The sequence below is a fragment of the Zeugodacus cucurbitae genome, chromosome 3, assembly GCF_028554725.1.
Source record: "Zeugodacus cucurbitae isolate PBARC_wt_2022May chromosome 3, idZeuCucr1.2, whole genome shotgun sequence".
Classification (NCBI taxonomy): domain Eukaryota; kingdom Metazoa; phylum Arthropoda; class Insecta; order Diptera; family Tephritidae; genus Zeugodacus; species Zeugodacus cucurbitae.
Window position 1 is genome coordinate 20,068,241 of NC_071668.1, and position 10,925 is coordinate 20,079,165.

Here is a 10,925-nt window from a genome sequence, read left to right on the forward strand (position 1 = left end):
CATGTGGCAAGCAATGCGGTGTGCGACTGACACAGAAACCAACAGCGTGTAGTGGCGCAAAAGCTTTTGTTGTTGTTGTTGTGATTGAATGTGCCGTTCATGTTGCAACCACAACTTTGTCGTCAGTCAGCGTTGTAGCAATCATGCCACACGTTAGCCACGTCATGCAGCAACGTCATAGCATAGCGCCTTTCAGGTTGCTTGTGGTAAGCACGACAAAGTGAAGTCGTCGTCGTCGTTGCCAGACTTTGCCGAATTGGAAATTTTCGTTGTTGCAACATAGATACATACACAGTTATATATGTATATATATGGTTCAATTTGTATATTCACAGTTATTCATTACCGTTAGCGCAAGGCAGTCCTGCCTCCCACGTCCTTTTAATCATGCAACCACAATTGAATATTCCGCACTCGTGTCTTGCAACGACTTTTATGTGCCACACTAGGTACATGGGTGATTACATAAACATATGTACATATGTACATACATATATACAGTTAAAAAGCCTACATATTTAAGCAAATTTTGGTCTGCATGTATGCCATGAATGACGTGCAACCGCAGTACATTGATACGGTGTCTGCCTCAACTTCATGTGCAACACACACATGTAGAGGAAAATACATAGTATTGCCACATGTTTATAACGGTAAGTCGCTGCTTGCAACATATGTACGCGTATTACGCTTGCCACATGCATATATATATATACTTGCAACATGCATTTATACATGCCACATGCAACACTTATACATGTGTTCTTGCCACAAATATCTATGTATGTGCAGTATATGTGGCATTCACTTATTGTCGTTGTTGTTGTTGTTGCATTTGTGTTGATTTGTCTACCTAATCGCTTTCGCATTCAACTTTGCCGCCATGCACCGGCTCAGCTGTTATGTTGCTTTTGCAACAAATTCCCAATTAAGTATTCAACAGCACGTACGAAGGATTCGGTTTGTATGGCGCTCAGCACCGTTGTACCGGCGTCAAACACACATACACACACCTGAATACATTCCAAAGAATTTGCGTGCGTGTTCACAAAAATAGCACATATACTAGATTTAACTATGCTTGTATATCTAGTGGCAACACAAATTTATTTTCTAATTCCACGTGAATTAGCTGAGTATTTGGGTTGGCAGCGCATTTTTCTGATTTAAAATTTTATTGATTTTGGCTTCGTTTTATGGTTAGCTTTGCTGACGTTTGATTTATATTTTATTTTACTATTGATATTAAAATATTTGAGGACAAACTTTGAAGTCGCTGACCTGTAGAAATAAATCTTTGCTTATGCTAAAATAAATTTATTAATTTATTAAGTAAACAAGTAAGGAAAAGCTAAGTTCGGGTGCAACCGAACATTTTATACTCTCGCAATTTATTGGAATATTTTTATTAAGATAGAATACAATTTGTTCCAAATATTCGGCATAAAGTTCAATAGAATAACGAAAATCATTTATATATAGTACATAAGGTTGAGGTAATTCCTGAACCGATTTTACTCATTTTCACCACCAAGCTACAACACATACAATAATATACGCTCACTTAATTGTGCTAAGATATCTCACATATTAACCAATATATGCGGAATAAAACTGGGAGCTGGGGGAAGTTATGAGCCGATTTTAACAATTTTTGGCACACAGATACACTATGAAAAGAAAAAGATTCCCTCTGAATTAAATTAAGATATCTGAGAGATTTACCGATATTTTCGGTGAAAAATTACCATAAGTCACTGAGTTCTTCATATTCGATATCTGGGGTATTGAAAAGTTATAGTCCGATTTCGACAATTTTTTCACAAGTGATGCCACAGATCATATACAGCATTTGTGTAGAGTTTTATTTCGTATACATTAGGAACCAATGAAGCCTAATGTATACGTTACAAAGTGAAGGAATCAGTTGGAACTCAAAATTGAGTTATATGGAAAATGGGTGCGGTTGTGAACCGATTTCATCCATTTTCCACACGTGTCATCACGGTATCAAGAAAATATTATATACCGAATTTCATTGAAATCGGTCGAGTAGTTCTTGAGATATGGTTATTGAGCCATAAGTGGGCCACGCCCATTTTTTCTTTTTTTTTTTAATCTTAGTGCAGGTTTTTTCTGCCATTTTTTTTTGTGAAATTTAGTGTTTCACTTATTTTTATGCTGTTGTAAGGATACCAAATTTTACTTTTATAACTTTATTTATGGCACTTTATAGGGTTTCGGCATTTTGTGGGCGTGGCTATAATACTCTCTTTAGCAAATTTATTGCGAGAGTATAACAAAATTTAAAACAGGTGGCAGCTCCTTAAATTCCTTTTTTTAATTTTCAGCTTTTTAAATTTCTTCAGTTAGTTAAGCCACAGTTAGCGAGCTTCTAACCCTCTTTTATTTTAGATCATCCCAAACAATGAAAAATTAATATTTAGAAAGTAAAGACTTGTAGCGTGTCGGATTTTGAAATATGACACAGTTTTGTACACTGAAAAAAAACCCCGCAGTTAAATCAAATACTTTTTGCAGTTAAAGTACAGTAAAACAAAAGTATTTGTTTCAACAGCAAAACTCTTAATGGAAATACTTTGCTCTTGATTCAAATATTTTTTTTAAATGCGGCACTTTTGAATCAAAAGCGGCTGTGCTTTTAAAAATCATCTTATTAAAATCTAATATAAAAATAGTTGTTTTAAAGGTTTCGTATTTAATTTTCTTTTGATTACAGTTTTTTAAATGTAAAAGTATTTGTCACAACCATTTCGCATTTAATTTTACTGTTTCTCCATACGATGACAGGGAACGCTTACATTTTTCCATCGATCATTCTAACAGAAACACGTGTTGCGTGCGCAAATACTTTAATTTGGGTTTTATAGGTAAATATATGTGCTGAAAGTATTAATTTAAGTGAAAGTGATTACATCAAGACATTTCGCGTTTAGTGAAGCTGCGCAAAAGGAGCTTACATAGTTTGCATTTGCATTAGTGTGCCTACCGCATCGCCCGCTGCTTACGGAGGCTGTTTAAAAGGGACTTCCATAGATTTTTTTTATATAAAAGACGACATTTGCGAAAAGTCTACTCTGCAGGTATGTTATGGTTTATATACACATTTATTTCAACAAAAATATGTGTTTAAAAACAATTTTTGTGCATTTTAGTTTACACTATGAGTGAGGAGTTGATACCATCAACTGAGCTGTCGTTATTTGCCGAGCAATGTCCGTTGGGAGATGAGTCCCCTACAACGGAAAATGTCGACAATGAGTCCGTAGTAATTTTGGATAGTGATGAACAGTTAATTAATTTATTGTGTTCGTGGGATTTGTCGTCAAATGCATTGATACAGTTCAATAGATGTGGTTTAAAGAGTGTAGCAATTTTGCAGATGATCCATTCCCACGACACTGACGAAATTTTTAATGCCAGAGAACTAATTGCGGACAAAATTAAGTTCCGGTACAGCTTGCAAAAATGGCGTTTAGAAAATAATGTAAGCAAATCATTTAAAAAATTCGGCGTAACTTCCGTTTAAATTTTCACATTGAGGGTTTCGCACACATTTATAACATGCTTATAAATTATTTATATTAATGTCTTTCTAGTTCGATATGCTCACGTGCTGTAGTGGTGATAGAACTATAACAAACCTTTCATCCATTCGAAGCTGGCTGAGCTCTGCAAGCACACCTTCAACATCCCCAAACAACGAACCCAACGTCGAAGAGGTTTTAAAAGAAACAGTAGCAGGTAACGACATAATAAAGAAGTACGAAAACTGTGGTTGCCTCCAAGAAAGTGACCAATCTGCAATAGTTCGCATTATTGTGGATAAACTGAACCTGACGTATTACGACGCCATGCTTGGAGCACTTGATGCAAGTAATGTCGATTTCTGCTATTGTGTGATTTTTGTTATTAATTTCAGTTTTTTTATTTAGATTGCAGGCATTATTATCTTATAAACTTACTACATGCAGTAATAACACCGCCGAGAGTAAATAAAAACATAAAGCCCTCCATTACAGATGCACAAATGGATATGATGGTGCATCTTATAAATATTAATAACTTCCAGCAAAAACTTGACGAGCTAAATGAAAGCGCTCACAACGAGGGATTAACACTGCAACCTAGAGTTTTTGTTGTTGGTGAGAGTCCTCAAAACTTGAAGAAATTCTATGTCTGTGTTGACAACATTAAATATAAAGTAGGTAGCCTAATTAGGGCTATAGATTTAGTTGTAAAAATGTTTTTTGTATTCAACATTGAATATTCCGTAAAGAGCAAATATGTGTGGATTTTCCTTCAACGATATATTTATGATATTTCCTCTAAGGAAAAATTTCCCAAAATTGAAAATATTTTAAACAAGCTAAATAATGTTCAATAAAAATGCACTTGAAGAAAGACCCACACATTCTTGCTCTATATGCGGAATTTAATTTATATTATTTGAAAATCTTTTTAACCATCTTAAGATTTTACATCGAACTCCAATTACTTTTAAGTATTTATGCCTTTATCAGAAATGCAATAGATATTTTCAAAACTTGTATAAGTTTCGAAATCACGCAAGCAAGCATGATTTTAATTGTAATCTTAATGAAAGCAGTGTAGTAGTAGTTGTCACTTTTGTAAACTTTACTCTGTATATTTTCAAATAAAATATATTTTTTATGAAAAAAGTAAATTGATATTGAAATTTTGACTGTGCATAGGGAAGTGGGCGGAGAGAGCTGGGAGGGGGTGTTAAACACAACAATAAAACAAATACGATTACATTTGAATCAAGAGCAATTACTGTTAATCTCAAATACTTCTACTGTTAACATAAATGTATAAGTATTTGCTACAACAGTGCCCCGTGCTATGCTCAAACTCGCTGGTTTATATGGTCGTCTAGCAGAAAGAAGTAGACTGAAAGACTTCCTGCTAGCTGAAGCGATAAAGTGAGGTGAAAGGAAGGTTATACGAGTTATATAGAAAACAGTGTACTTCCTAACTGCTTAAAGGGTTAATCAGGATTTTCAAAAAATCAATTTTTTTTTGCATTTTTGTTAAGTGTAATATCTTAAAAATATTCTCTGGAAAATATGGTAATATAATCTTTAATGAAAATTTATCCGATAATTACTTTTCGAGTTATGCGTCAAATAGTAAAGAGCGCTCGGGCACTCCAACCCGCTAGTGTGAAATTTAAAATGTGTTTTTCTCAAAACTATGTTTTTGAACTGGTGACAACTGTAACTCGAAAACCACTCAGTAGATTTTAATGAAATTTATACAGCTTTTAGAATACATAAATAACCTGGGCCTGATAGAAGCTTTTTTTCAAAATTTCAATTTATCAAGATCAATTAACTGTTGGTTTTTTCCCAAAAATCTAAAAAAAAATTCCTGAGGACGCCATTTTGTTCATTTTGAAAAAAAAAAAAATACGATCAGGCCCAGGATTATCTATTTATAAAACAAATATTTCTTATCCGACTGACCTTATTTATATGAATCTTCAAGGACTTATGATTGTCACCGCAAGAATCTTTTTTTGAAACTGGGTCAACACAAACAGCTATAACTTGGGAAAATATAATTTTTTTTCAAATTTTCGTGACTTCAAGTCAAAACATTGTGTAATAATGCCATATTATTACTTTTGTAAAATAACATGATTTAATAGCAAAAAAAATTACTGAAAATTGTAATTTTTTGCGTTTCTGACTATCCCTAACCCCTTAAAGCAGCAGACAAGATGTTGTTGTTGTTTAAGAATTTATAATTTAATTCTAACAACATTTAAGCCCATTCCTGATTTTCGGATATTATCTTACATATAATAAATTAATTTGTGGAAATAAAGGAAACATTTATAAAGATGGAAAATAATTTAATTTTCCTTTTCCCTTTCTTAAATTCATAGAAAAGCTGTGCAAAGCAATTTAAATTTAATTCAAAAGGCTTTAAATGTGCAAAGTAAATTTATAAATTGAAGCAAGAGAGACTTTAGCTACACTATTTTTCAAGACTTTTCTACACTTTAACTGAGCTTAAAGCGGGATTACTTCAATTCGGGAAGATAGAATTAATATATACATACATATATGTAACTATATACATATATGTATATGTATGTATGTACTATCCAAATATGAACATACAAATATCTTCATCTTAGAGCCTCATCCACTGTTGTCTTTCTCAAACGTCCTATGACTGATCCTTGCCGCGTCTCAAAAATTCACTTGAGCATCATTTTTGCGGTTCTCTTTTAAGTTTGCACATCAATTGAGAACGCAATTGGCAGAGCCACAGCTCGCGCAGCAGCAGCGGCGGTGTGGTCCTTAGACGCCATTAAATGTACATAAACATATGACGAGTGTATATGCGTGTTATATGCCCGCCGCACGAGTATATCCAACCATATGTGTGCATTTATGCAAGCTTACATTTACTTAGCCAACACACACAGACACATACACACCCACATTGGTATGAGTGTATTTGTATGCGAGATGGGCATTTGCATATTTAGCATGGTATAATAAAAGCGCCCGTTTGTTTGGTTCTACAAGTTTATGGCTTAGTTGGCGAATATAAAAATTTACATATGCACACATACACAAACATACATACATATGTCAGTACATATGTTTGTTTGTACGTTTATTTGAAGAATGAAGAATGTTTGTGCCTCTTTCTTTTGGCGTTTGTGCTTTTGCGGCGTTTCATGCAAATCCAGCGCGCTATAAAAATGAGTGAAGAAAGGGAAGCACCGCCAGCCAACCAACCAACCAAGCGTTGAGGTGAAGCATCGCCGCCGCGCAGATTTATGTGCATGTAAATATTGTGCATGGAGGCAGTGGTCCATGTACATATATGGTTGCCAACGAACTAAATAAATAATTAATAAATAAACTAGATAAATTTTAGAAATAATTTTGAAAATTCTATTAGTATTATTAATAAGAAAACAAGTAAGGAAAGGCTAAGTTTGGGAATAACCGAACATTTTATACTCTCGCAATTTATTTATTTAATTTTATTAATATAATACACAATTTGACTCACATATTCGCCATAAAATCCATTGAATGTCTCAAAACCCTAATATTTGGTACATATATGGGAGCTAGGTGAAGTTATGACTCGATTTCACTAATTTTTGACACGGATACATATTATTAGAAGAAAATTATCCCCTCTGAATTTCTTCAAAATATCTGAAAGACTTACCTATATTTTCGGAAAAATTTTATTAGAAGCACTGAGGTTCTCATGTTCGATATATGGGGCCTTGAAAACTTGTGGGCGATTATTAGAAGGGTGATGCCACACTATAAATACAGTATTTGTACAAATTTGTGTTCCGATATCTTCACTAGTGCTATACTATTTAAATTGTAACTGTAAATTGTTGTGGTATATAGGAAGTAGGCGTGGTTGTCAATTTGAGTGCAGCCCTTCTGTACCATCTCTATAATGAAATTTAAGTTTTCTTGTGTTTTTCCTGACGGACAGACGCATAAATTTTGTATGGGAGGAGGGTGTGGTTATAAACCGATTTCCTTTTTTTATTTTTAGACAGTATAAGCAAATGCCCAAGACAGTCTGTTTGATATAGCTTTAATAGTTTATGAGATACGTACAAAAAAATTACTAGGGGTGGGGCTACACGCAATTTCGCAAAAAAAAATCATCTAAATATGCCCCTTCCTATGATCCTGTGTACCAAATTTTACTTTTATAACTTTATTTATGGCTTAATTATGACTTTATATGCTTTCGAGTTTCGCAATTTTGGCAGTGGTCCGATTTCGCCCATGTGCAATACCAACCTCCTCAGAGTGTCAAGGAATATGTTTACCAAGTTTCCTCAAGATATCTAAATTTTTGCTCAAGTTATCAATTGCACGGGCAGGCGGACAGACAGACAGATAGACGGATTTATCGTCTCGTCGTCCTGATCATTTTGTTATATATAACCCCATATCTAACTCTTTTAGTACTTGGAGACACAAACTCTCTTAGCAACTTTGTTGCAAGAGTATAAAAATTCGATATGTCTGGTATTATAAAGACCGTGACGAGCCATTGGTATATTCCAAAATGAAGCATGAAGAATGTTTTTAACAGTGGACTGTAAATACTTCTGCCATGGAAAGCTTCTCATGCCATGATTCCGATTTAGGAAGCTATAATTATTGGATAAAGCCATGGCACATACTGCAAATGAGGAGAGATGTACGACCAAACATCTATAAATGTTACCATGGCCAGGTTAAAGCCGCTGATAAAGTTTTATTCAGAATATGGATAGAGTAGTCCAAGACCTACGGATCGAAATTTCGCAGTCACGATTTAGTAGAACTGACTGATGTCCGCAAAATTTCTTAGTTGGTTCTTTTCTATTATCTACTTAAAAGCAGTGAGAGTTATTCATTAACTGAGAGTGAGTAAGCCTATTTTATGGACTTTAACCAATTTCTTGAATATTCAAGGCCACATATCTGAATATTTGGATAACTCTACAAAGTAAAAGAGTAACATTTTATAAGAATTTATTATATTATTATAGAATAATACTGGCATATTAATCTTAATATTGTTGAGGACCTTATGAACCGCCACAATGTGATATTAAGAAACCTTCGAACGCAATTATTTTACTGGAACGTCTATCTGGTGAAAAAAACCATAGAGAGATAACCTTTGCCATCATTATATCCTTAGGTTAGGTTGTATGGCTGGTCCCCGCCAGAGGGGAAGCACACGTAGACTATTAAAGTAATTTCTTTGTGAAGCAAGTAACCGCCTTAATTAGGTATTAGTATTCGACAAAGCGCCCTGAACCCACTACAAATATGCTGAGATTTTTCACATCTATATGTATACGCTATATCGCGCGATTTTCGAAAAAGTGAGATCCGAGAAATTTTTTTCGGGATCTCGCCATTATGGCCTTGAAACATTAAGTGAATTATATTATTGCCCAAAAACATGATTTCTGACAGCTTCTCAATATGGATAGGAGAGTTATTTTTGTCGCAAAAAAGCTATATTTCAGATACTTATTTCTCATAGATATTTGAAGAACTTAGAAATATTAAAAAGAGGAACAAAGATAATTGAAAGTATATACGAATTACCAATATATATAAAAAAATTTCAAACAGTTGAACTTCAATAACTCGAACTGCTAACAACTCGAAGTTTTCCATTACTCGAACTCTTGAATTGACAATAGAAGTGAAGTTTTATACACATTACCGTCCGTAACTCGGAAGTCTCTCTAGCTCGAAGTTTTTTTGTAGATTATGGTAATTCGAGTTCGAGTGAAGTTCAACTCTAATTCATTTTTTAAATTATTTTTTTTTTTATATATATCATTTTCCTTTCAATTCCAGTTTAAATGGCAACCCCAAGCAGAAGTTGCTTCCAGCATGCTTAGCAGCATAAAATATTATTAATAAGAAAAAAAAGAAAATTAAAATAAAATACAAGCATAAAAGAGCTGCAAGAAAAATAAACGCTTGTCTTTTTTTCTACTGTTTTGCATTTTTGCTTTCAACACTTTGCCAACACCAACACCGGCAGCGATGTAGGAGTATGTATATATTTATGTGCCACCGCCACTTGTTAGTGTTGTTGTTGCCATCATACTTTTGCCACTTTGCACAATATGGCGGACAAGCGCAAATGCTAAGAAGATACAAACAAACACTTGTATGGCGATTTGTGCGACAGACTGTAGTATGTGGGTGGAACTGGGAGGTGCGCTTGAAAACCAAAATCTTTTGCGAATGGGTGAAGAAGAAAATATTTTTCATTTCTTCTTTTGCACTTTTTGGGGTTGCTATACTCCCACTTTGTTGCTGTTGTTGTTGTTGTTGCACAAGCAATTCATGGGGGGAAACTTAGACAACTTGTATGAGCTAACAATCGCTTTGCGCCCAACAACGAGCTGGCAGCTGAGTAACCCTTTCGTCGGAGATAAACCGTTACTAGCAGCCTCGAGCATAAAAGGAAAACAAGGAAAACTACAACAACAAAAACAATGAAAGTGCAATTGAAGACTGGAAATAAGAAAAGCGATACGCTCAGCAAGTGCCAGCAACACCAACAACAGCAACAAAACAACGTTCAACTATGATTTTGCGGAGATGAAGCATGAGTGTGCTGGGCGCGGCGGCAACTCTTAGCACAAAGGCAAAGCGACAACGTCAAATAAGAATAAAATACAAAATTTTTTTCTTTATTTGTTTTCATAAAAGTTTATGCCATTTTGCCTCAAGGGTCCGCACTCAACTCGCAACTCTTTGGTGCGAGACGGAGAGCTGTGTGTGTGTGTGTGTCGGTTGTTGGTTGGGAATAAGCTTCGTCGCTCATAAATGATATGTAAATGTACACTTTTACCGTTATATTTTCGTTTTTTCTTAGTTTTGGCATTCTCATCGTTTGCTTACTTTTCTCGCTCGCAGTTGTTATTATTTGCTGCTTATAACCGTACTTTTTCGCAAGTTCCCCCCGTTTTTCATCTCGGCTGGCAACTGTTATTTTGTTGTCTTATCTAAATTGACAAAAGTTTATCTTGTAAATATTCAATTAATTTTGCGTAGCTTTCATAAAATGCTGAATAATATTTTCGCATGGGTGTGTGTGTGTGTGCGCCTTGAGTTATGAAGAAGAAGAAGAAAATGGAAAATTGACAACACTGGTTGAGGGGTTTTATGGAATTTTCAAGGAAATTAAAGTGTAGTTTAAGGCGTTTGAGAGAAAATTTTGCTACAATTTGCTTTCAGCTTTTAATTTGTTGTTGTATTTACATATATTCTTTAACATAAGATTCAAAGAAGATATTTCCTTCATGCTTTGACGATTAATTTTGGTTAATATAATTTTAAGATGTAGTC

The 10,925-nt window shown here is 34.4% G+C and overlaps 1 protein-coding gene across 1 annotated transcript; it reads left to right on the plus strand.

Annotated features, from left to right (window-relative positions):
- Positions 1-2,773: 2,773 nt before the first annotated feature.
- On the plus strand, positions 2,774-4,626 carry LOC128920545 (uncharacterized). Its single transcript, XM_054228135.1, has 5 exons — positions 2,774-2,891; positions 2,958-3,104; positions 3,177-3,508; positions 3,621-3,897; positions 3,957-4,626. The coding sequence occupies exons 3-5, from the start codon at positions 3,185-3,187 to the stop codon at positions 4,406-4,408; spliced, it is 1,053 nt and encodes a 350-aa protein (XP_054084110.1). The 5' UTR covers positions 2,774-2,891; positions 2,958-3,104; positions 3,177-3,184; the 3' UTR covers positions 4,409-4,626.
- The last annotated feature ends 6,299 nt before the right edge of the window (positions 4,627-10,925 follow it).

What these genes read in the sequence shown, in the direction of transcription:
- LOC128920545 (XM_054228135.1), top strand. Translation starts at nt 3,185, where the DNA reads ATGAGTGAGGAGTTGATACCATCAACTGAGCTGTCGTTATTTGCCGAG. An exon ending in AATGGCGTTTAGAAAATAAT is followed by an intron (nt 3,509 to 3,620) that starts GTAAGCAAATCA and finishes ATGTCTTTCTAG; the next exon opens with TTCGATATGCTCACGTGCTG. An exon ending in GCTTGGAGCACTTGATGCAA is followed by an intron (nt 3,898 to 3,956) that starts GTAATGTCGATT and finishes TTTTTTATTTAG; the next exon opens with ATTGCAGGCATTATTATCTT.